We start from the raw sequence: 25,994 nt of genomic DNA on the forward strand, positions 1-25,994 counted from the left end.
AGACAGGACAGCTTTGGCCTCCTCAGAGAACAAAGCCCCAGATTTGATACCATTTACTAGAATTGCTAGCTTGCAGAAGGATGCTTTTTGCTTCATTATGAATTGGTGATCAATGGTGCCAGGTCCAGCTGGAGAGCTGTGACCAGTGGTGTCCCCCAGGGACCAGTGTTGGGGCCAGTCCTGTTCAACATCTTCATCAATGCCACTGATGAGGGCACAGACAGACAGAGTCTGCTCAGCAAGTTTGCTGCTGACACCAAGCTGGGAGGCTTGGCTGAGACAGCTGCAGGCTGTGCTGCCATCCAGAGAGACCTGGGCAGACAGAGCTGGGCACAGAGGAACCAGATGAGGTTCAACAAGGACAAGTGCAGAGTCCTGCACCTGGGGAAGAATAACAAACTGCACCAGTACAGGCTGGGAGGTGACTGCTGGAGAGCAGCCCTGAGGAGAGGGACCTGGGGGTCCTGGTGGGCAACAAGTTCCCCATGGCACAGCAATGTGCCCTTGTGGCCAAGAAGGCCAATGGGATCCCGGGGTGTATTGGGAGGAGTGTATCCAGCAGATCAAGGGAGGTTCTCCTGCCCCTCTACTCTGCCCTGCTGAGACCTCATCTTTAGTACTGCCTTCAGTTTTGGGCTCCCCAGTTGAAGAGGGACAGGGATCTGCTGGAGAGGGTCCAGTGGAGGGCTAGGAGGACAATTAGGGGACAGGAGGGCATGGCTTATGGGGAGAGGCTGAGGGACCTGGGGCTGCTTAGTCTGGAGAAGACTTAGAGGGGATTTGATAAATGTTTATAACTATCTGAGAGCTGCCAGGAGCAGGGGGGACAGGCTCTGCTCACTGCTCCCTGGGATAGGACAAGCAGCAATGGGTGTAAGCTGCAGCAGAAGAGGTTGTCTCAACACAAGGGGGAACTTCTTTACTGTAAGGGTCCCAGAGCACTGGCACAGGCTGCCCAGAGAGGTTGTGGAGTCTCCTTCTCTGGAGCCTTTCAAGGCCTGTCTGGATGTGTTTCTCTGTGCTCTGTGTTAGATAGGATTGTCCTGCTCTGGCAGGGGAGCTGGACTGAGGATGTCCTTGAGCCCCTTCCAACCCCTCAGACCCTGTGATCCTCTGAATTGCTATGTTCTTTTACACAGGTTTACATCCCACTTTGAGCTTTGCTTCTTGACTTTTACCTGTCACCATTTCTGCTTTGTACCGTTTCATATTTTCCTTTTCTTACTTTTGCTGCCTTTGAACTTGCAAAGTGCTCTTCCTTTGCTGCTGAACGGAGATGCTTTATTGCCAGCTAATCCCATTTCCTGGCCATGCCCCCATGACTTTCTGTCTTTTACCATTACCCTTAAGAACTAAACAGAAACTTATTATTTCCAAAAGCAACTGCTCACATTTCCAAAATAAATCCTATATGTTTAGTTTTCTTTGGCTGTCCCAGAATTAAGCAGCAATGTATTTTATTTAGTTTAGATTAGTAGTGAATATACCACATTACCAACACAAAAAGTATTTTATGTGGCTGGCAACCTGGTTGCAGTTTTTAATCTTCCAAATACTTGGAAGTGATTAGCAAAGCTACACAAAAAAACCCCAACAACAACAAACAACCAAAGCCCAACAACAACAACAAAAAAATCCTCATGTATATTAACCAATAACTAACATAATCTTTACAAGAAGAGAGTGTAATACTGCTTCACATGCTTCATAAACACTCTACATGGAATCCAAAACTTAACTAACAGAGTCATAGAATCAACCAGGTTGGAAGAGACCTCCAAGATCATCCAGTCTAACCTATCACCCAGCCACTTGATTCATCACAGTATCAGAGTCTCACAGTATCATCAGGGTTGGAAGAGACCTCACAGATCATCAAGTCCAACCCTTTACCACAGAGCTCAAGGCCAGACCATGGCACCAAGTGCCACGTCCAGTCCTGCCTTGAACAGCTCCAGGGACGGCGACTCCACCACCTCCCCGGGCAGCCCATTCCAGTGTCCAATGACTCTCTCAGTGAAGAACTTTCTCCTCACCTCCAGCCTAAATCTCCCCTGGCACAGCCTGAGGCTGTGTCCTCTTGTTCTGGTGCTGGCCACCTGAGAGAAGAGAGCAACCTCCCCCTGGCCACAACCACCCCTCAGGTAGTTGTAGACAGCAATGAGCTCTCCCCTGAGCCTCCTCTTCTCCAGGCTAACCAATCCCAGCTCCCTCAGCCTCTCCTCGTAAGGCTGTGCTCAAGGCCTCTCCCCAGCCTCGTCGCCCTTCTCTGGACACGCTCAAGCATCTCAATGTCCCTCCTAAACTGGGGGGCCCAGAACTGAACACAGTACTCAAGGTGTGGTCTAACCAGTGCAGAGTACAGGGGCAGAATGACCTCCCTGCTCCTGCTGGCCACACCATTCCTGATGCAGGCCAGGATGCCATTGGCTCTCTTGGCCACCTGGGCACACTGCTGGCTCATGTTCAGGTGGGTATCAATCAGCACCCCCAGATCCCTCTCTGTCTGGCTGCTCTCAGCCACTCTGACCCTAGCCTGTATCTCTCCATGGGGTTGTTGTAGCCAAAGTGCAGCACCAAGTGTTACACACCTTGGTTGAACTTCTGTATGGTGCTGCATGACACAAGATTACCCTTTCTGAGCAGAACTTCATGCAACAAAGCTCTTTGAGACTAAACTTTCCTTCAAGTGACCGCCACAAACGGACCACCTCATCGAGGCTTTCAAGGTGCCTGAAGCTCACTGTGGCCCTCTCCCCTCTCTTTGTGACTTCATCTAGCCTCAATTATGTGTTCTAAGAGAGACAAATCTCAAGCTTTCCATTTGCCCTTCTAAAACCCATTTGATATTATTAGATTCTCTTATTTCAGATGCCACATCAAATAAGGTTCGGCGTCATGTTACTGCCGTGAAGCACGAGTCTGATTTCATTTGCTACCCAATAATTATGCTGTTTGTCTGCCAGTTCACTCCCATGAACATGGCATTTTGGAAAACACTGCTGTGAGAGCCTCCTCTTATAGATTCTGAAAGGAGCAAACAAGATGTAGAGCCCTGAAACAACGCTGAGCACTTCTTCATTCCATTTGCAGGGCTGATATGTATCGAGACATATGGCAGCACTCAAAAGGCTACATGTTTCATATCAGTCGTCTATGCTATAGCCATTTGCCTCTGGCCACTCAAAGCTGTGCTTAAATGACTGTCACTCAAACCCATTTGAATTAGTTGGCATACTTCTGTAGCTGTGGAAAAGTCCTTGTCACATAGGAAAAGTATTTTCCACACCAGAATTATGAATAAACTAGAGCTAGAAACCTTTTCCAAATGTTGGAAACCAATAGAATGTGGACATCAGGTTTGGGGCTTTTTCCTTTTGTGGTTTTTTTTTTTTTCAGTTACACATGTCAAAAGCACATAAAGATCCACTTGAATTCATCTTCAGATGTGACTGAACTGTGTAAGCCTGAGGACACATTGTGGTTGCTTCAAAACAATTCAATAATCATAGAATCAACCAGGTCAGAAGAGAGCTCCAAGCTCAGCCACTCCAACCTAGCACCCAGCCCTGGCCAATCAACCAGACCATGGCACTAAGTGCCCCAGCCAGGCTTGGCTTCAACACCTCCAGGACAGCGACTCCACCACCTCCCTGGGCAGCCCATTCCAATGCCAATCACTCTCTCTGACAACAACTTCCTCCTCACATCCAGCCTAGACCTCCCCTGGCACAGCTTGACACTGTGTCCCCTTCTTCTGTTGCTGCTTGCCTGGGAGAGAAGATCAACCCCACCTGGCTACAGCCTCCCTCCAGGCAGCTGCAGACAGCAATGAGCTCTGCCCTGAGCCTCCTCTGCTGCAGGCTGCACACCCCCAGCTCCCTCAGCCTCTCCTCACAGGGCTGTGCTCCAGGCCCCTCCCCAGCCTTGCTGCTCTTCTCTCAACACCTTCCAGCACCTCAACATCTCTCTTGAACTGAGGAGTCCAGAACTGGACACAGCACTCAAGGTGTGGCCTGAGCAGTGCTGAGTACAGAGGCAGAAGAACCTCCCTTGTCCTGCTGCCCACACTGCTCCTGAGCCAGCCCAGGATGTCATTGGCTCTTCTGCCCCCCTGGGCACACTGCTGCCTCATCTTCAGCTACTCTCTACCAGCACCCCCAGCTTCTTCTCTGCCTGGCTGCTCTTTAGCCTCTCTGTCCCCAGCCTGTGGCACTGCTTGTTCCCCTCCATCTCTTTTGGTGATGGTGGGATGTGGTGTGCACCTTGCCATGCACCTGGAATGCAGAAACACCTGTGCAGGAGCACACTAAGGCACCAAAGAAGCTCACACCTCTTTACATGCATTTACATATGATGTCTGAGTGACCTATGTGTTAAAATGCCATACTAACTGAAGGCCACTGACAGAGAAAACCAAGGGGATAAAGGTAGCCATCTCACAAAGGCTGATGCCAGCCTTACCAGAAGACCCTAGGGTCCAGAATCCCTAGGTGCTCTTTACTGCCAGTGGAGAAAGGTGATGCAGATTAAAAGCCTTGATGTTGAGATTTTGACTTACCCTCTGGAGGAAGGAGCCTTATTCTCCAGTAACTAGGCAGAAAGTTTAATTCCAGGAAGTTTACACCCAGCCCTTGTACCTCCTATTTCTGAGCATGGTCTTCACTCATGGGGGGAGTAGGCAAAGGAATTATTTATGTCTTTAAAGTTAAGAGCATAAGTAAATGTTGTTTTGGGGCTCGAGCCCATGCTAGGGCTGTTCTCTTTCAAGCCCAGTCTTACACTTTGTGACTGCTGCTTGTATGAATAACTTCTGGTGAGCTGTCCAGTGCCCTAAGAGGCAGAGGGCAGCTGCTCCACGCAGGGATGCAGGTGCCTTCTGCGGCGGTTATGAGCAGCTCGCGCTGGCTAAGCGCTGACAACTCTCACATCTTTGGGGTGGAGAGCAGTGCTTCCATGAGATTGATGTGATAAGAGCCTTCCCATGGGATTACTTTCCTCCAGAGTGGAGACTAGTGCCTTTGCACATCTCAAAAGCCAGCTTCAGAGAACTGTGATGAGAGTGTATAATCTGTGTGAGAAGCGCCACTGCCTTGGCCGCTGCCTCTCATTTTTCACTTTGCTATTAGTGCTAAGGCTACCTGTGTCTGAAGGGAATCAGTGGTCCCCTGGGTGGCTGCTTGGCATAATGACAAGTTCATCCATGACACTTGAGACTGGGAATACTCAACTCCAAACAGATCCACTCCCACGTAGCTGTGCTGAGGCACAGCCTCATTTCAGATGTATGAAAAAGGCAGCTGAAATAAATGTATTATCTCATTTAAAATGCATACAGTGCCAGGGAGCAGGATAGATTGTAGGTGTCACTGAGCAGTGCATAGTAAATAAATCATATTTGCAAAGCAAGACACTTCAGCTAGCCAAAGCCTGAGGTGTTCAGGGGAAGAGAAACTGAGGGCCTGGGTGTCTGCAGGATTGCTCCCTCCCTGGAGATGTTCAAGGCCAGGTTGGATGAGGCCTTGAGCAACCTGCTCTAGTGGGAGGTGTCTCTGCCTATGGTGGGGGGCTGGAGCTGAATGATCCTTGAGGTCCTTTCCAACCAAAACCATTCTGTGATTCTATGCTTTCACAGCTAAACTAAATGAAGTGAACACTGGGCTGGCTCAGGAGCAGTGTGGGCAGCAGGACAAGGGAGGTTATTCTGCCCCTGTACTCTGCACTGATCAGGCCACACCTTGAGTGCTGTGTCCAGTTCTGGGCTCCTCCATTCAAGAGAGATGTTGAGGTGCTGGAAGGTGTCCAGAGAAGGGCAGCAAGGCTGGTGAGGGGCCTGGAGCACAGCCCTGTGAGGAGAGGCTGAGGGAGCTGGGGGTGTGCAGCCTGCAGAAGAGGAGGCTCAGGGTAGACCCCATTGCTGTCTGCAGCTACCTGGAGGGAGGCTGTAGCCAGGTGGAGTTGGTCTCTTCTGCCAGGCAAGCAGCAACAGAAGAAGGGGACACAGTCACAAGCTGTGCCAGGGGAGGTCTAGGCTGGATGTTAGGAAGAAGTTGTTGGCAGAGAGAGTGATTGGCACTGGAATGGGCTGCCCAGGGAGGTGGTGGAGTCACTGTGCCTGGAGGTGTTGAAGCCAAGCCTGGATGAGGCACTTTTAAAGAAGGCCAAGGAAGGTCACTCAACTCAGCTGTGTGAATTCACACTTCAGACACAGATGCACAGGATTTCCCATCATTACCTTTACAAGTGTTTCACCTCCAGAGTGAGGGAAGCCATTGGGTACAGCAGTGGTTAAATGTCCCTTCTCAAGGTATGAGCCTGCAAAGCAGGATGGGGACAGTCTGGTTGATACTGTAGCTCAGACAAGGCACCAGAAAACCTTGGGTCTCGCTCTGTGCTGAGCTGATGCTAGACTACCACCCAGGTCATGTCACAGCTTAGCTTCCTTTGTAAGTGGACTACCTAGCATTTGGGCAGCCTGGGCTTCTGAGCTTGTCAAGCTCTGCAGGGTCAGGAAACCTGCTCCTTCAGGAAGACACAGTATTCCTTTGTGAGCCTCCTGGAAAGCTCAGGTCTCAACTGATCCTGGTGTTCCTTAACTATGAGAAAGAGCCCTCCCAGAGTTGTTCAAAGAAAGTCCGGGGAGCACTAACTCATCTGCAAGGCACTTCAGCTCCCTGTTCTAACTGCCCACAGCTCAGGCCGGAGCTATGGCTATTTGCTTTCAGGTGCTGCCTATTTGTAAGTAACTTCTGCTCCTCTTGGGACGGAATGCAGAGACCAAGAGGCAGAGCATCAGCACATCTCTATTTGAAAGTGAGTTTTAACCTTTCCTAAAGATGGAGTCCCTGTTACCACCCATAGCAATTCCAAACAATGTCATGGGAAACCATGTTGTAGTGTCCTATGACTAAAGAAAATCCTTTCCATTCTTGCTATAGCTCCCTCTGAAGCCTACAGACTGGCCAAGGAATGCACTGACCTGGGGGTAAACTGTGTGAACTGTCAGGAGTACAATGAAATCAGATGATACACTCAGCTTAAGAGCTTTTCATGGTTCCTTGAAATAATATATCTAACTTAATTATTTTAAAGTAGGCTTAAACTAGGCTGACTCTCACACACAGAACTTTTCAATCTGGGTGGAAAAGGCCAGTGAGAAAGTAAGAGTTAGACTAGCTAATGCTCTACAGAAACAGCAGCTGGTGAAAATCAGAGTGCAGCAGGGTTTGTAAAATCCCTGCTGAACTTTTTCACATTAGCTGCATTTATTTTCTTTGCAAATCTCCAAGTCTTGACACAAAAGCAAGAAGATAAAACTTAAGATGTGGTTACAAATCAAAGTGATTCGCCCTGCTAGACGGATCTCCTGCAGCTAGTGCTAGCAAGCAGGCAGGTAAGGCTCTCTTATCTGCTGGGAGCTTTATCCTGGGAATTCCAATGAGAGACATGAACATACAGTATCAAGCTTCAGCAATGGAGAAAACAGGACATCAGTTGGAAAGCTGGAAGCAGGGAGTGGTGCCTCAGCGTCAGGATGGAAGAAGCCTCCGAGGCTTGCTCGTGGGCAGAGAGTGGGAATGCATCCACAGTCAAGGCAGCCAGCAGGCTCAGCACTGAGAACACTGAGCTGGCTGATGTTCTGAGGAACACAAGGTCAAAAGGTCTTGCTTTTGGGAGGGCAAGGTCATGGAGGTCTGTGGCCATCCAAGAACTGCATGACCTTTTTGACAAAAGAACAGCAGCACCCATGGTTGTGCCAAGCTGGCACTTGCATGGTGTTACCAGCCAGGCTGATGCACCTGCACACACCTTGCCTTTTTGATTCCAGCTTGCAGGAGAGATCACAGAGATGAAGAAAACATGCCTGATAACCTAGGCACTCTTCTGGATGTGGTGAACTACTCTCAGCATGGCTCTGGAATGTGTGTGTGTGATCAGGTGGGTGTGAGACATCAAACGTTTGAACCTTTGCAAGTATCAAAGAAGCACAGGACAGGGTCAGAAGAAAAACAGGTCTATTGTAAGACTGAAATTCTTTCCACTGGCCAACCATGCTGTTTCACAGTGGCAGTTCTGCCTCAAACAAAAGGATTCTGTCCTTTAGTCTTTCCTGTTTTAAACATTGCTTGTGAATGCCTCCCTAAATAGAAACAAAAGGCTACTCCTGAAGCAGCCTCTCTCCAATATTCAGGCTTGCTTTCTCAATTCCAAAGCATGAGGGAATGAACACTGACAGGAGTGTGGATCAGGTATTGCTCTGATGCTTGCTCCCGGCCCTGTTTTCTCCTTTAGAGGACAGAGAGTGACACTAGGAAGTTTGCCTAACCTCACCTCACACCTATCTGTAGCTGTTCTTTACACTGTCCTCCAAGATGTATGCGACTGATCCCATGAATACAAATGGCATCAAACTGATTCTGAGCTTTGACCCCTCCACATGTCACAGATACAGTGAGGAGATGTGTTAGAGGCTGCTTGCCTGGGCAGACAAGTGTGCATCACCGCGCATAAAGCTGCCAAGGAGGAACTCACCAAGGCTAAATATGAGACCTGCAGGTGCCACAGAATCATAGAGTCAAACAGCTTGGAAGAGGCCTCCAAGCTCAGCCAGTCCAACCTAGCACCCAGCCCTATCCAGTCAACCAGACCATGGCACTGAGTGCCTCAGCCAGGCTTTTCTTGAAGACCTCCAGGGATGGTGACTCCACCACCTCCCTGGGCAGCCCATTCCAATGTCAATCACTCTCTCTGCCAACAATTTCCTCCTAACATCCAGCCCAGACCTCCCCTGGCACCAATGATTTGGCTCCTGTCCTTCTGGGTTGTGGCATTGACCACCCACAGTGGGGAGCCACAGTAGGCATCTAGCAAGAGAACTCTGTTAGAGGGACATCTGATCTGGGGCTTCTGAGATCCAGGTCTCATTCATCAACTTGTTCTTGTTGCTGGAAATTAGTTGTTTAACTGGGAAGTGGCAGCATATTTTAGTAGAACTAATCCACTTGTCACCAGCACTACAGACCCACTCAGGCTTTACAGACTAACTTTATAAATTAGGTAGTCATTAGTTTTATTCTCTTACATTGCTTTTTCTACCTGTCTCCTCCCTTCAGTAGTGGGACAGAAAGAGGACAATAACCCTGTCTTCCTTTTGGGCAACAATCAATCAGCTGTTTGGAGAGTTTTCTTTCACCCTAAAGAAAATAACCACCAGCCCATAAATCTCTGTCTTTCTTTCCTATCACACTAAGCTCATCAACTCTGAAAATAAGCATGAGAAGTGCCTCAGGAATGAGATCCAAGGTAAATACCATAATCACACATCTAACAATAGTAAGTTAAGGTGTAGGACTCACAATTACTAGAGTGGTCAGAAAGAGATAATGGGCTATACGTAAAGAGGAATATCATATCAGTACTGAAACCTCAATTCAATGATAATGGCTGTCTTTCTCTCTCTTAAAAAGCCAGCTAAGATCAAAAGACACAGGCTAACACAGCAGCCAGAGCCCTGCTTCCTTCCCTCTGCCTAAGCCCACAATGGAGCACTTCTGCTCAAGCACAAGAGCTGTTCACAGCAGCTGAACATTGACAAGAGCACATCGTTTGGTCAGCACCTTGTGCCACAAAGACAGCAGTTATTAGAGTGGTGCATTTCTCTTGGGGGGGCAAGAAACCCCAGTATTTCCATCAATGCTGGGAAAGTTCCCCTTGTGCTGCTGTCACTCTTTGCACAGCAGTTCCATAAGCGCAGGGTGCTGCACTTTGGCCACAACAACCCCATGCAGAGATACAGGCTGGGGTCTGAGTGGCTGAGAGCAGCCAGATAGAGAGGGATCTGGGGGTGCTGATTGATACCCACCTGAACATGAGCCAGCAGTGTGCCCAGGTGGCCAAGAGAGCCAGTGGCATCCTGGCCTGCATCAGGAATGGTGTGGTCAGCAGGAGCAGGGAGGTCATTCTGCCCCTGTACTCTGCACTGGTTAGACCACACCTTGAGTACTGTGTTCAGTTCTGGGCCCCCCAGTTTAGGAGGGACATTGAGATGCTTGAGCGTGTCCAGAGAAGGGCGACGAGGCTGGGGAGAGGCCTTGAGCACAGCCCTACGAGGAGAGGCTGAGGGAGCTGGGATTGGTTAGCCTGGAGAAGAGGAGGCTCAGGGGTGACCTTATTGCTGTCTACAACTACCTGAGGGGTGGTTGTGGCCAGGAGGAGGTTGCTCTCTTCTCTCAGGTGGCCAGCACCAGAACAAGAGGACACAGCCTCAAGCTGCACCAGGGGAAATTTAGGCTGGAGGTGAGGAGAAAGTTCTTCCCTGAGAGAGTCATTGGGCACTGGAATGGGCTGCCCGGGGAGGTGGTGGAGTCGCCGTCCCTGGAGCTGTTCAAGGCAGGACTGGACGTGGCACTTGGTGCCATGGTCTGGCCTTGAGCTCTGTGGTAAAGGGTTGGACTTGAGGATCTGTGAGGTCTCTTCCAACCCTGATGATACTGTGATACTGTGATAAAGAGCAGCAGTACAGGCTGGGAGCTACATCTGCCACTGCTCTGGGAAAATGATGTGCCAGTAAGCCAGCTCATACCCTGCTGGCCTTTTAACCAAGGCCAAGGAAGGTCACTCAACTCAACTGTGTGAATTCACACTTCAGACACAGATGCACAGGATTTCCCATCATTACTTTTACAAGGGTTTCGCCTCCAGAGTGAGGGAAGCCATTGGGTACAGCAGTGATTACCACAGTATCACAGATATGCTTATGATTGTCACTCTTCTGACCCTCAAAATCCTTGGTGTGATGAGAGAATCTCCTGCAGTTGTGCCTCAGGGTCCCTGTAGTTCCTGTTGCTTTCCTGCCAGTGCAGAGATAGGACTTCTGCAAGGGAGAAGGTAGCCATGGGGGTCTCAGCCTGGCTGGACTCACAGGTGGAGCCCCCATAGTTTGCAGTGAGATCTACAGAAGAATCCCCAACAGGGCTTTGTAACAAGGCAGAGCTGACACTTTGCACTGGTTGGAGCTGGTGAGTGGCATCCTCTGAAGGAAGGAGCACTAAGTTGTGCAACACCTCACCCATGTACCCAGATGCACCCAGGCTACCCAACCCTCCCCTCAGCCTCATGGCAGCACCTTCTGACGGGGCTGAAATAAAAACTAGTGACTTCAGGAGGGTGACAGAGGTGACTGGCTCCATGCAGCTCCCTTCTACCTTGGGCAGAGCCTGCCCAGGGTAGAACCCCTCCATGCCAGTCAGTGACAAGTGTGAGATTTGCTAAATTCTATCAATCACACCCTGCCCATGGCTTCTGGGTAACCTCTGGGCATCCTTCAAGCTGGGTATTCTGTCATGTGTTGTCCTTGAGGTGGTAACAGAATGAGAGGACACTGTCTCAAGTGGTACCAAGGGAGGTCTAGGCTGGATGTTAGGAGGAAGTTGTTGGAAGAGAGAGTGATTGGCATTAAATGTCCCTTCTCAAGGCATCGGCCTGCAAAGGCAGGATGGGGACAGTCTGGTTAATACTGTAGCTCAGACACGGCACCAGAAAACCTTGGGTCTTGTTCTGTGCTGAGCTTTTGCTGCCTCCACTCTTTGTACAGCAATTCCATAAACTGCACCAGCACAGGCTGGGAGGTGACTGCTGGAGAGCAGCCCCAAGGAGAGGGACCTGGGGGTCCTGGTGGGCAGCAAGTTCCCCATGGCACAGCAATGTGCCCTTGTGGCCAAGAAGGCAAATGGCATCCTGGGGTCTATTAGGAAGAGTGTGTCCAGCAGATCAAGGGAGGTTCTCTTCCCCCTCTACTCTGCCCTGCTGAGACCTCATCTTTAGTACTGCCTTCAGTTTTGGGCTCCCCAGTTTCAGAGGGACAGGGATCTGCTGGAGAGGGTCCAGTGGAGGGCTGTGAGGACAATTAAGGGGACAGGAGGGCATGGCTTACGAGGAGAGGCTGAGGGACCTGGGACTGCTTAGTCTGGAGAAGACTGAGAGGGGATTTAATAAATGTCTATAATATCTGAGGGCTGGGGGGTTGGGGAGGGGGACACACACAGGCTCTGTTCACTGCTGCCTGGGATAGGACATGCAGCAATGGGTGTAAGTTGCAGCACAGGAGGTTCCAGCTCAACACAAGGGGGAACTTCTTTACTGGAAGGGTCACAGAGCACTGGCACAGGCTGCCCAAGGAGGTTGTGGAGTCTCCTTCTCTGGAGCCTTTCAAGGCCTGTCTGGATGTGTTCCTCTGTGATCTGTGTTAGATTGTGTGGTCCTGCTCTGGCAGGAGGTTTGGATTGGATGATCTCCTTGAGTCCCTTCCAACCCCTAACATCCCATGAGCCTGTAATTCCAGCTCCTAGTGCTGACCAGCTTTTCCTGTATGCCTTGAACCCCAACTCCTGTCTTGGTTTCCTGCCTGGCCTTGAGTGCCCACATCAGCCCTTGTACTCCTGTGCCTGGCCTTGTGCTCACATACCACATTCCACTGGTCAGGTGAAAGGAGATCCCTCACTTGCAGCCATTACACCAAAGGATCCAAACCACTTCACAGCTCATCTGTACTCACAGAATCACAGAATGATGGGGGCTGAAAGGGACCTTTGCTGTGTTCCAGTTTATGCCACTGCCCCTTGGGTATCATTGTACTTGTCCAGTGTGCCCCTTGCCCCTTGTGCTACTACTGAAAATAATCTGGCCCCCACCTCTTGACCCTTGCCTTTTCACAGTATCACAGTATCACCAAGGTTGGAAGAGACCTCACAGATCATCAAGTCCAACCCTTTACCACAGAGCTCAAGGCCAGACCATGGCACCAAGTGCCACGTCCAGTCCTGCCTTGAACAGCTCCAGGGACGGCGACTCCACCACCTCCCCGGGCAGCCCATTCCAGTGTCCAATGACTCTCTCAGGGAAGAACTTTCTCCTCACCTCCAGCCTAAATTTCCCCTGGCGCAGCCTGAGGCTGTGTCCTCTTGTTCTGGTGCTGGCCACCTGAGAGAAGAGAGCAACCTCCTCCTGGCCACAACCACCCCTCAGGTAGTTGTAGATCAGCATTGAGGAGATCTCCTTTCAGTCTTCCCCAGGCTAAATAGAATCACAGAATCAACCAGGTTGGAAGAGACCCCCAAGCTCAGCCAGTCCAACCTGGCGCCCAGCCCTGGCCAAGCAACCAGACCATGGCACTAAGTGCTGTGGGAAGCTTTCTCCTGCAGCGAGGTATGGAATGTAAACATCAGGCCCTGTGATAAGAAGTGTCCTTGGAGTCTTACTGATTCCCAGGGGCCTAAGCTGAGAACCATGAGCAACCCACGCACAGCTGCCAGGGGGTGGAATCTGCCAGCCCCCAGGGCGGACACAGCTCCAAGGGGGCTGACCCTGGCCAGCCCCCCTGGGTGGTACTCACAGGTTGTTTACCACAGGTAACCTATCTCTGCCTTACACATAACTTGGGACCAATCTGTACTGTCCACTTCTGCCAGCCCCAGGCTGGCTGGAAACACCTCCTCTGGAGCACTATATAAGACACTGCACTACCCTAATAAAGCTGTACTGATGTACTGATGCACAGATGCCTGGAAGCTGCTGTCTCGAGTCGTCAGTACCCCGATCTCGCCTCTCGCCAGCCTCCGTACACCAACAAAGTGCCTCACCCAGTAGTCCCAGCCCTCTCAGCTTCTCTTCATGAGAAAGATGCTCCAGTTCCCTAATCATCTTTGCAGCCTCTGTTGGACTCTCTCCAGCAAATCCTTGCCTTTCTTGAGCTGGGAAGCCCAGCAGTGGACACACTACTCCAGATGTGGCCTCACTTGAGCAGAAGTCTGCTTTTCTTCAATCAGGTCCAACTAGGACTGGGCCTGTTGGGTTTTTTATGTTAGACTCATCTTTTCAAACTAGTGTTTTTCTAGATGTGAAATGCTTTGGCTCAGTAAGAACCTGAAACAGTAGCAGCTCTTTCTTCCCTCTCCTCCACTTGGCTCAAGCCACTCCTGTGACTCAATATGTGATTTTGATTTATTAAGACTAATTTCCCCACAATGAGGAAAACAAAACAGAGAGAATGGCCCATCTGGGCAAATAATTTCTGAAAATGCTTGCAAGACAAATAGCCCAGCACAGCCTGAGACACAACACATGAATAATAAAGGGGCATTTTAGCATTATATATTTGCTAGCATATAATAAGATAGGCTGGATTTACAGTGAGATTCATATTTGTCTTGTTTTAAAGTGCCACATTTTGGGTTACTTGAGACAGTATTTCACAACCTCTGTTTCTACTGAAATCTTGATGCTGTTCCTAATGGAATTGCTTAATGCTAATTAAACTTATTTAGGTCTATCTCCAGTCACTATATTTAACAAACCCATGCAAACAACCTGTAGACCTCAGGATGGTAAAGGTAGCCTGATTTCAGCCAGGGCTGATATATGCCTCAATTAGCAATAAATCACAACATTAACATATGCTCTCTATAAAACATTGCTCCACTGCTTTGGGTTTGGTTTTGCAGTGGACTGGATTAGAAAGAGCTTTGCTGTTGTAACTCATGGACAAACTTCTGCTTTTGACAGGAGTTTTAATGCTGCAGCAGAACCAAGGTTAGAGCTTCAAAACTCCTTTTTGTCATAGAATCATAGAATCATAGAATCAACCAGGTTGGAAGAGACCTCCAAGATCATCCAGTCCAACCTAGCACCCAGCCCTATCCAGTCAACCAGACCATGGCACTAAATGCCTCATCCAGTCTTTGCTTGAAGACCCCCAGGCACGGTGCCTCCACCACCTCCCTGGGCAGCCCATTCCAATGCCAATCACTCTCTCTGTGAAGAACTTCTTCCTAACATCCAGCCTAGACCTACCCTGGCACAACTTGAGACTGTGTCCCCTTGTTCTATTGCTGGTTGCCTGGGAGAAGAGGCCACCCCCCACCTGGCTACAATGCCCCTTCAGGTAGTTGTAGACAGTAATAAGATCACCCCTGAGCCTCCTCTTCTCCAGGCTAAACAGGAGGTAAGAAAACCACTGCACACAGCACAGTGACCAGGGAGATCCAACCCCTGCAGATAAAGACAGAACTGTATTGACTGCTCACCTTTTCTGTCTGCCCCTCAAGGTACTCAGGCAAAGGGCATCTGAATGATTATTTCCTCCTTCATGGCCACATCTTTGTGTTTTCCAGCAGGAGTCCAGCTGAGTAATATGTGGCCCCAAGCCTGTCCCTGTCCCTTCCCCTGCAGACCTCCTCCCCACGGCTGCTCCCCCAGGAGCTGACCTGGGACATACAAGGCAAAAATGAGGAGGGGGCACAAATTACTGGTCTCAAAGCAATCAGAGTCTGCAGAAGACTAAGAACAGCCTCCAGCCTACTACTGGAATACACTTCCTGAGGATTTTACTAATGGAGGCCCTGACAGACAAATGCTCCCAAGCAATCAGCAATTACATCCCATTTAACTCCCTAAGAACTACTGCCTTTATTGTGGGGATGGTTTTAGCCCAGAGAAGAGGAGGCTCAGGGCAGAGCTCACTGATGTCTACAGCTACCTGAAGGGTGGTTGTAGCCAGGTGTGGTTGGGCTCTTCTGCCAGGCAAGCAGCAACAGAAGAAGGGGACACAGTCTCAAGTTGTGCCAGGGGAGGTCTAGGCTTCTTTGGTGAAACTTGAACTGTGTGGACACAACACTGAAAGCACTCTGCTGAAGATGTGCATCCTGGCCTGGCTCAGGAGCAGTGTGGCCAGCAGGACAAGGGAGGTTATTCTGCCCCTGTGCTCTGCACTGCTCAGGCCACCCCTTGAGTGCTGTGTCCAGTTCTGGGCTCCTCCATTGCAGAGAGATGTTGAGGTGCTGGAACATGTCCAGAGAAGGGCAATGAAGCTGGTGAGGGGCCTGGACCACAGCCCTGTGAGGAGAGGCTGAGGGAGCTGGGGGTGTGCAGCCTGCAGCAGAGGAGGCTCAGGGCAGACCTCATTGCTGTCTACAGCTACCTGGAGGGAGGCTGTAGCCAGGTGGGGTTGGTCTCTTCTCCCAGGCAAGCAGCAACAGAACAAGGGGACACAGTCTCAAGCTGTGCCAGGGCAGGTATAGGCTGGATGTTAGGAGGAAGTTCCTGCCAGAGAGAGTGATTGGCATTGGAATGGGCTGCCCAGGGAGGTGGTGGAGTTGCTGTCCCTGGAGGTGTTGAAGAAAAGCCTGTCTGGGGCACTTAGTGCCATGATCTGGTTGAGTGTATAGAGCTGGGTGCTAGGTTGGACTGGCTGAGCTTGGAGGTCTCTTCCAAGCTGGTTGATTCTATGTTTGTATGAAATATTTCCTAGTGATCATCCCCATGAGTATGCAGCCTGCCAGATGCTGCCACATCCCCAAGTGCTGCTGCGTGGTAGCCTGCTTGGTGGTGACTTCAGTGTTCTCAGGGACAAAAGAATCCCCAACAGACAGCAGATGCATTTTCTCAGCTGTGATTGACAAGCTGATGCAAGAATATCTTACAAAAACTTTAGACCCAGAGATGACTTCTAAGAAGGGTATGTATCAGGAACCTGCCAGGCTCCTTAAAGAAGAGCGAGCTCAGCTGCTGCTGTGCTTTTGTTCTTTTCTGAAGCTGACATTTCTCTACCTTGTTTTTTTTTTCCTTATTCACAGATATGACAAAATCTGATGCCTCCAAATATTTTATACAGCATACATTGCATAGGTAAGTGTATGTGTATATATCACTGTCTCACAGTATCATCAGGGTTGGAAGAGACCTCACAGATCATCAAGTCCAACCCTTTACCACAGAGCTCAAGGCCAGACCATGGCACCAAGTGCCACGTCCAGTCCTGCCTTGAACAGCTCCAGGGACGGCGACTCCACCACCTCCCCGGGCAGCCCATTCCAGTGTCCAATGACTCTCTCAGGGAAGAACTTTCTCCTCACCTCCAGCCTAAATCTCCCCTGGCACAGCCTGAGGCTGTGTCCTCTCGTTCTGGTGCTGGCCACCTGAGAGAAGAGAGCAACCTCCTCCTGGCCACAACCTCCCCTCAGGTAGTTGCAGGCAGCAATAAGGTCTCCCCTGAGCCTCCTCTTCTCCAGGCTAACCAATCCCAGCTCCCTCAGCCTCTCCTCGTAGGGCTGTGCTCAAGGCCTCTCCCCAGCCTCGTCGCCCTTCTCTGGACATGCTCAAGCATCTCAATGTCCCTCCTAAACTGGGGGGCCCAGAACTGAACACAGGGTAGAAAACCCTACAGAAGACCACACAAAGTCTTTGCACATTTGAGTAAGCAGGACTGTCTCAAGCACTGGGATTGTTTTGTTGCATATGGACTATGAAAAAGATCATAACTCATCTCTGAGCTGAGCATTCAGCATCCATATCTGGAAGCAAAGAGATGTCTGATTCTTAGCAGGGGTGAAGAAAAACAGTCCCTGAATCTAATAAGAACAAACATTTCAGGGAAAAAAACAGGAAGAGAATCAAGCTTTAAGTGATGAAGTAATCTGAGATGATAACTCATTTGACTAGAGGCATGAGCTACTCTTATACAGCAGAGCAGGAAGCAAACAGAAAAAAACCAAACCCAACCAGTCCATTTTCTCCTTCCTGGCACTGTATGACTGACTTTAAAGAAAATTGGTTTGGATTTCATTAATTCTATCCTTGTTTTCCTGAAGTGTATGCATTTCTTGCTGGTATTTATTAATCAGTAACCACTGTGTTAATTCAATTATCACTGCTGTTTACCTAACCCTAATCCTAACCCTAAACCCTAACCCTAGAGGTTTAGTGCCTCCAGAGTGAGGAGAATTCAAAAAGGTTTGCAGAAGTGTTTGCTTCAATGAGCACCTGAACTGCAGGCAGGTTGAGACAAGATCAACCTTTAAGACTTAGAATCATAGAATCATAGAATCAACCAGGTTGGAAGAGACCTCCAAGATCATCCACTCCAACCTAGCACCCAGCCCTAGCCAATCAACCAGACCATGGCACTAAGTGCCCCAGACAGGCTTGGCTTCAACACCTCCAGTGACGGCGACTCCACCACCTCCCTGGGCAGCCCATTCCAATGCCAATCACTCTCTCTGACAACAACTTCCTCCTAACATCCAGCCTAGACCTGCCCTGGCACAGCTTGAGACTGTGTCCCCTTCTTCTGTTGCTGCTTGCCTGGCAGAAGAGACCAACCCCACCGTCTGGAGGTGTTTGAGGCCAGGCTGGCTGAGGCTGTGTGCAGCCTGCTCTAGGGTAGGGTGTCCCTGGGCATGGCAGGGGGGCTGGAACTGGCTGCTCCTTGTGGTCCCTTCCAACCCTGACTGATTCTATGATTGTATGCTATGAGATTACTCTGATTTTGAGCACTGTCTTGTTGAATTACAGCCATGCCCTAAGCATTCATCTCTGACAGACACCAGCAAAACACACTGAGCCTCGAAATCTGTCAAGATTAGATTTAGGCTGACAAGAGACAAATCAGTTAAACTTGTGTAATACTACATTATGATCCTCCCAGAATGCCCATATGACCCTGGCTGCTTACAGACATAGTCAAAGCTTTTACCTCCTCCCTACCATTCTCATTGCATTTCAGTACAATTAATCCTTTAGGATTTTGAACCTCGGCCTCAGAACCACTCACGTTTGACCTGTGAAAAGCATTAGGCTGAAGAAAAAACCATTACAACCTATTTAAGTGTGATTATGTGGCAAGAAGAAGTACTCAAAAAGGTGCAATGTGGGTTTTAATGTTTATGACCAGGAGCAGTTCACATCTGCTCCTTTCACAAGAAGAGGGACTGAAAGATGCTATTTCTAAGGGCTGAGTTTTCAGAGCCAACCTGAGACTCCACATGTGCTGGTTTTGCATTACTAAAGGTAAGTTATAACTTGGTGATTCTATTGATTGTGAATCAGCAGCTGAAATAAACCCTTCAAATGCCTTACTGCCAGGGATGCAAAGAAGAGTAATTGTTGAATAATAGTCTCTAAACTTCACACTATTTCTGGCTTTCCAAAGTGGTTACAAATCAGTCTGCTGTTTGCATAATCTTAAAAGAAAAACAACCCCAAACCCACAAAACCAAAAACCAAACCAACTATGATGTGGTGAGGATTTAAGGCCCAGAGGAAAAAAGTGGGGAGCTGCTATAATCTCCCATGAACTGGCTCTAAGGCCAGGCTGGATGGGGCTGTGGGCAGCCTGATCTAGGGTAGGATGTCCCTGCCATGTCAGGGGGGGTGGAACTAGAGGATCCTTGTGGTCCCTTCCAACCCTGACTGATTCTATGGTTCTATGACTTGCATACACATTACTTGTAATGCACCAGAGTTGGCATACACCAACTAGAACTTCTAATAGGACAAGAGAGAATGGATTTAAGCTTAAAGAGAGAAGATTTAGATTGGATATTAGAAAGAAATTCTTGTAAAGAACAGGTTGCCCAGGGAGGTTGTGGAAATGCCTTCCTCAGAGGTACTCAAGGCCAGGTTGGATGAAGCCTTGAGCAGTCTGGTCTAGTGGAATGTGTCCCTGCCCATGGCAGGGAGGTTGGAAGCAGATTGTCTTTCAGTTCCCTTCCAACTCAAACCATTTTATGAGTCTATGGAAAACATATTGACAAATGTTCTGTTTGTGTCCATGAGATTTAGGATCAGTGAAGTTATTATGAGTGGTAGGTTGGACTGGATCCTGGAGGTCTTTTCCTGGATCTTGGACTGGATTGGGTGGATCTCGGAGGTCTTTTCCAACCTAATTGATTCTATGATTAATCTCTTTACATTTGTGGAGAATTCTTAACAAACAGCTAACAAAGAAGTGGCTACAGGACACCAGAGACTGCTAGTGCAGGATGGGAAAGATATTTCTGCATAGAATCATAGAATCAACCAGGTACAACCCAGTCCAACAAAGCACCCAGCCCTATCAACTAGACCATGGCACTAAGTGCCCCACCCAGTCTTTGCATGGGCAGTGACAAGCCACTCCTGCTCACTGCCCTGTGCTGCATGGTTACCTCAGTGGCCAGAGGCCCATGTTATCTCAAGACTCACCCACTCTGCTGCACCACGGGTGGGACTCCTTGCAAAGGGCAAGGAGCCTGCAGCTATGACGGGGCTGGGGTCCAGCAGCAGAAGACAGGAGGTGGAAGGGGATCTAAGACAGCAGCAATTATGTTTGCTCCAGAAATGAACTGCTGAACTAAGGTATATCTTCTAGGAAGAAGAATCCTGTTGAACGTAGCTGGAGTTGACAGCACTCCAAAACCTCAGCAAACTGACCTAGCAACAGATGAGTCTGATCTTCAGAACCACATAGCTTTGCAAAAGAGTATGAAAGGAAGAACACAGTATCACAGTCTCACAGTATCATCAGGGTTGGAAGAGACCTCACAGATCATCAAGTCCAACCCTTTACCACAGAGCTCAAGGCCAGACCATGGCACCAAGTGCCACGTCCAGTCCTGCCTTGAACAGCCCCAGGGACGGCGACTCCACCACCTCCCCGGGCAGCCCATTCCAGTGTCCAATGACTCTCTCAGGGAAGAACTTTCTCCTCACCTCCAGCCTAAATCTCCCCTGGCACAGCCTGAGGCTGTGTCCTCTTGTTCTGGTGCTGGCCACCTGAGAGAAGAGAGCAACCTCCTCCTGGCCACAACCTCCCCTCAGGTAGTTGTAGACAGCAATAAGGTCACCCCTGAGCCTCCTCTTCTCCAGGCTAACCAATCCCAGCTCCCTCAGCCTCTCCTCGTAGGGCTGTGCTCAAGGCCTCTCCCCAGCCTCGTTGCCCTTCTCTGGACATGCTCAAGCATCTCAATGTCCCTCCTAAACTGGGGGGCCCAGAACTGAACACAGTACTCAAGGTGAGGTCTAACCAGTGCAGAGTACAGGGGCAGAATGACCTCCCTGCTCCTGCTGGCCACACCATTGCTGATGCAGGCCAGGATGCCACTGGCTCTCTTGGCCACCTGGGCACACTGCTGGCTCATGTTCAGGTGGGTATCAATCAGCACCCCCAGATCCCTCTCTGTCTGGCTGCTCTCCAGCCACTCCGACCCCAGGCTGTATCTCTGCATGGGGTTGTTGTGGCCAAAGTGCAGCACCCTGCACTTGGAGCTATTGAAGCCATCCCATTGGACTCTGCCCATCTGTCCAGGCGGTCAAGGTCCTGCTGCAGAGCCCTTCTGCCCTCCAACCCAGCCACATCTGCCCCCAGCTTGGTGTCATCTGCACACTTGCTGATGACTGACTCCATGCCCTCATCCAGGTCATCTATGAAGGTGTTAAAGAGGATGGGGCCCAGCACTGATCCCTGAGGGACACCACTAGTGACAGCTGCCAGCTGGATGTGGCACCATTCACCACCACTCTCTGGGCTCGGCCCTCCAGCCAGTTCCTAACCCAGCACAGAGTGTTACCATCCAAGCCATGGGCTGACAGCTTAGCCAGCAGTTTGCTGTGGGGGACAGTGTCAAAGAGGTCCAGACTCTCAGAGACAGATGCAGCATGGCTGGAGCTTGTTTTGGTAAGACAGAAATGTTACTCCTTTTAAAAATCTCAGAACATCTATCTCCCATCCAAGGACTCACTTTCTTCTGGGCACTTCAGCAGCAGTAAGTGGTGGATGACTATTGGGGCCTGAGCACATCAGATTACCTATGATGCACATTCTGTGCATTGCTTTGGTGCCTGCTCTCCAGGCTTCCTGCCTCTCCAGGATTGCTTCTGGATATGCAACATGCAACTATTGCTTAAAGTAGAATCATAGAATCAATCAGGTTGGAAGAGACCTCCAAGCTCATCCAGTCCAACCTAGCACCCAGCCCTAGCCAATCAACCAGACCATGGCACTAAATGCCTCAGCCAGGCTTTTTTGAACACCTCCAGGGACAGTAGTGTTGCAAATGTCAAATACTTAAGAAACATTTTAAGAGATGCAAAGATAATGCCTTATTTTGTCACTCTTTGGATTCCACTTATGTATTAGACTGGATGATCCTGGAGGTCTCTTCCAACCTGGTTGATTCCAGGTTGAACATGTCCAGAGAAGGGCGACGAAGCTGGTGAAAGGCCTGGAACACAAACCCTATGAGGAGAGGCTGAGGGAGCTGTGGGTGTGCAGCCTGCAGAAGAGGAGGCTCAGGGCAGAGCTCATTGCTGTCTGCAACTACATGAAAGGAGGCTGTAGCCAGGTGGGGTTGGTCTCTTCTGCCAGGCAATCAGCAATAGAACAAGGGGACACAGCCTCAAGTTGTGCCAGGGGAGGTCTAGGCTGGATGTTAGGAGGAAGTTGTTGGCAGAGAGAGTGATTGGCATTGGAATGGGCTGCCCAGGGAGGTGGTGGGTCACTGTCCCTGAAGCTGTTGAAGCCAAGCCTGGATGAGGCACTTAGTGCCATGATCTGGTTGATTGGACAGGGCTGAGTGCTAGGTTGGACTGGCTGAGCTTGGAGGTCTCTTCCAACCTGGCTGATTCTATCATTCTGTGGCTTAAAAAAAACATAAAGGAGTAATTTGATGGAAAAAAATAAATCAATTTGCCCACAAAATGAGTGATGGGATTCTGCATAACACTTCCTCTCTGCACAGACTATTGATGACACTTTAAACTCCTGATTTAATCTGCTTCTTGGTGTCAGTTTTTATTTGTATATTAATACCGCAAGTGAAGTGAAAATTCAAGCAGCAGAAAACAGCTACACATGTTTGATGTTGTATGTGAAAGCCTTAGATATTTAGCAACTTCCTTCATGCTTTGATCTCTGAAGAAATCTTACTAAAATTATGATCAAAGGAATTGATATGATTGCAAGCACTTAAGAACAAACCATCTTAGGGCAATCATCAGTATTCTGTTTAATCCTTCACCCTTGGAATCTGTTGTTGCTAAGCCCCTTGCTCTGATGGCACTTACATTTACTTAAGGATGATACCCTCCTAAAGCAGAATTAGAAGTAACAGAAAGCAACACTTCCAACTTACAGAAAGAGCTAAGGGTTGGATTTTATTCTTCTGGCTAAAAAAGTGCTTGTTGAAGCTGCTTTTTAAACAGAGATAACTTAAGACAATTGGTATGCAGCTCATTATCTGACTGTTGAGGTTTCTGGTTTTCTGCAGCAGACAAAGAAATTCCTGCACACAGCTACTTTTAATTTCATCTGTTTCTAACTATTTCCTATTGTCAGTGTTTATAGAGGACCATTACACAGATGGATAGATCTAATATTTATAAAGTAAATTAACACTCTCCTTTATAAGGTGCAAAGGCAGATAAATAATGAATTACCCTTTCATCAATCTGACCACAGAATGTCTGTTCCGCTGTCATATTAAGCACCGCAGCAGACCGCTTGTTGTAATCCCCCACGGCAACTTAAAGCAAAGAATCCCTAAACTGCTGCTGACAGAACAGTAAAAGAACATTAGAGCCAAGCAGGATTTAGCACAAACACTAATTACTACTTAGATCATGGATTTACCAGCAGTGGCTGCTGAGAAGTAAAGCAGGGTTGTACTTTTGCAGGTGTAAACAAGAGATCAAACCACCAGTCCCAGTCAGAGTTTTAATAACCTCCTAGATCCTGACTAAGCAATTCCTCCTCCCATGTTACCTGGACAGAGTATTCTTCCTCCTGCACACCCCACTCTCAAGGTGGACTTTAATCTTACAGTGGTTTTCCACTAACTATTTATATCCCTGTGCTCCATCACTCTTTAATGGTGAAAGATTACAAGTAGACTAATGTGCAAACACTTCTGACTGCGAACACACTGTTGTAAGCATTCCTCCAAGCTGACTGGAAAACATGCCTCCTTTAAATGAAAATCAATCTCTGTTAAACCTGTTAGCTCCAGCTCATTTGGACTGGCACTGCTTGAAGAGCTCACAAAGAGGTGTGCTGAAGCTGTAACATCACAGGATCACACATCCAGCTCTGAGAGATGGCAGATGAAGCAGAACTGCACTGTCTGAGAGGACCCAGAGAGATGACAGAGGCAGATACAGGTTAATTGTGCCTCTGACAAACTCTTTGGCAGGTTACCCTCCCTTTTGGGCTGAGGGGCTCGATGACAAGCCTTGTCAACAAATGTTTTCAAAGGTACAAGGTTAATTCATCCTGGAGCACCTTCTGCCCTCACTTCAGCATTCCATGCAGTTCAGCTATCACACCCTGAGAGATTAATTCTGTCCTTTGATCTGTTTATAGTATCTGCACCACTGGCAAACAGGAAGCTGCACAAGGAAGGAGCTATTCCTCCAGCACAAGAACATCACAGGACTCCCAAAGGTGCTCACACAGCCTGACTCCAGTAACAAGGTTCACATGAACTGGCTTGGGAGTGTTCTCCATGCTCCTGGGACTGAACTGTAAGACTGTCAAATGACAGCTGTGGAAAACCAACCAGGAATTAGAGCAACCTCCAGGGAAATGATTTTTCCCCATTAGACATAAACCAGCTGCCTTCAGTACCAAGTCCACTCCATGGCTATTTGAGGCCTGTGATCCTGGGAGATGGAGCATGAGAAGCAGTACCACCTAGCAATTTTAGCTTCAGCTCTGGTATCAAACCCAGGGAAAAATGATTCTATCTCTAAAAATTACTTACTTTATTAAAGTGCTGAAGTTTATCAATTAAATTACTGATGAGTGGGTCCAGTCCTCTGACTTTCAGTTCTGGATTATTAACCTGTGCCTTCAGTCCATTGGAAACAACTCTGCTGGTGTAACTGAAAAAGAGAAACAAAACAAGACATCAGTGAGTGGAACCATATCCATTGGAATCAAATTAAATGGAACACTGAAAAAGCAAATATTCTGAAAATGGGATTAGATATTTTTAATAAATATTTATGGTTTTAAATGCACCAAACCAGAATAAAAAAACAGTTTTCCTGCAATAGCATTTATTGCTTCAAACCAGCCAAGTCACAAACATCATAGAGAATCATAGAAGCAAACAGGTTACAAGAGACCTCCAAGCTCATCCAGTCCAACCTAGCATCCAGCCCCAGCCAATCAACCAGACCATGGCACTAAGTGCCCCAGCCAGGCTTGGCTGCAACACCTCCAGGCACGGCCACTCCACCACCTCCCTGGGCAGCCCATTCCAATGCCAATCACTCTCTCTGCCAGGAGCTTCCTCCTAACATCCAGCCTAGACCTCCCTGGCACAACTTGAGGCTGTGTCCCCTTGTTCTGTTGCTGGGTGCCTGGCAGAAGAGACCAACCCCACCTGGCTACAGCCTCCCTTCAGGCAGCTGCAGACAGCAATGAGCTCTGCCCTGAGCCTCCTCTGCTGCAGGCTGCACACCCCCAGCTCCCTCAGCCTCTCCTCACAGGGCTGTGCTCCAGGCCCCTCACCAGCCTTGCTGCCCTTCCAGCACCTCAACATCTCTCTTGAATTGAGGGACCCAGAACTGGACACAGCACTCAAGGTGTGGTCTGACCAGTGCTGAGCACAGGGGCAGAATAACCTCCCTTGTCCTGCTGGCCACACTGCTCCTGAGCCAGCCCAGGATGCCATTGGCTCTCTTGGCCACCTGGGCACTGCTGCCTCATCTTCAGCCTACTATCCACCAGCACACCCAGGTCCCTTTCTTCCTGGCTGCTCTCAGCCACTCTGTCCCCAGCCTGTAGCACTGCTTGGGGTTGTTGTGGCCAAAGTGTAGAACCCTGCACTTGGCCTTGCTCAATCTCATCCCATTGGCCTCTGCCTCCAGCCTGGCAAGTTCCTTTCATTCATATCTGAACCTTTATAACTGACATCCTCAACTTCTTCCATGGAGCAAACAAAGCTGAGAGCTTCCAAATAAATAATTCTTTCACAATTACAGAAACCCAAAGAATTTCAGAAAGAATCTCAACACCACAAGACTGAAGTAAATTCCAACTAAATTGCAGACTGACTTTGAAAAGATTCTTCATCAGTGTGAGATTGGACTTTTCTTGCCAGGCTAGCAGTTTACCACCACACTGCCTAGAGACACTGCAAAGCAACACCTGTTCTTCTACCAATGGTCCTCACCAGGCC

The 25,994-nt window shown here is 49.0% G+C and overlaps 1 protein-coding gene across 7 annotated transcripts in view; it reads right to left on the minus strand.

Moving 5' to 3' along the window:
• Nucleotides 1-25,994, minus strand: part of LOC135187052 (glypican-5-like) — a 620,448-nt gene that overhangs the window by 240,494 nt on the left and 353,960 nt on the right. For all 7 annotated transcript variants that reach the window (XM_064165391.1, XM_064165390.1, XM_064165389.1 and 4 more), the window contains one exon: nt 24,570-24,690. In XM_064165391.1, coding sequence (XP_064021461.1) covers nt 24,570-24,690 — 121 coding nt within the window. The remainder of the gene's footprint in view (nt 1-24,569; nt 24,691-25,994) is intronic.

Source organism: Pogoniulus pusillus, chromosome 26 (genome assembly GCF_015220805.1).
Source record: "Pogoniulus pusillus isolate bPogPus1 chromosome 26, bPogPus1.pri, whole genome shotgun sequence".
In the NCBI taxonomy this organism is placed as follows: domain Eukaryota; kingdom Metazoa; phylum Chordata; class Aves; order Piciformes; family Lybiidae; genus Pogoniulus; species Pogoniulus pusillus.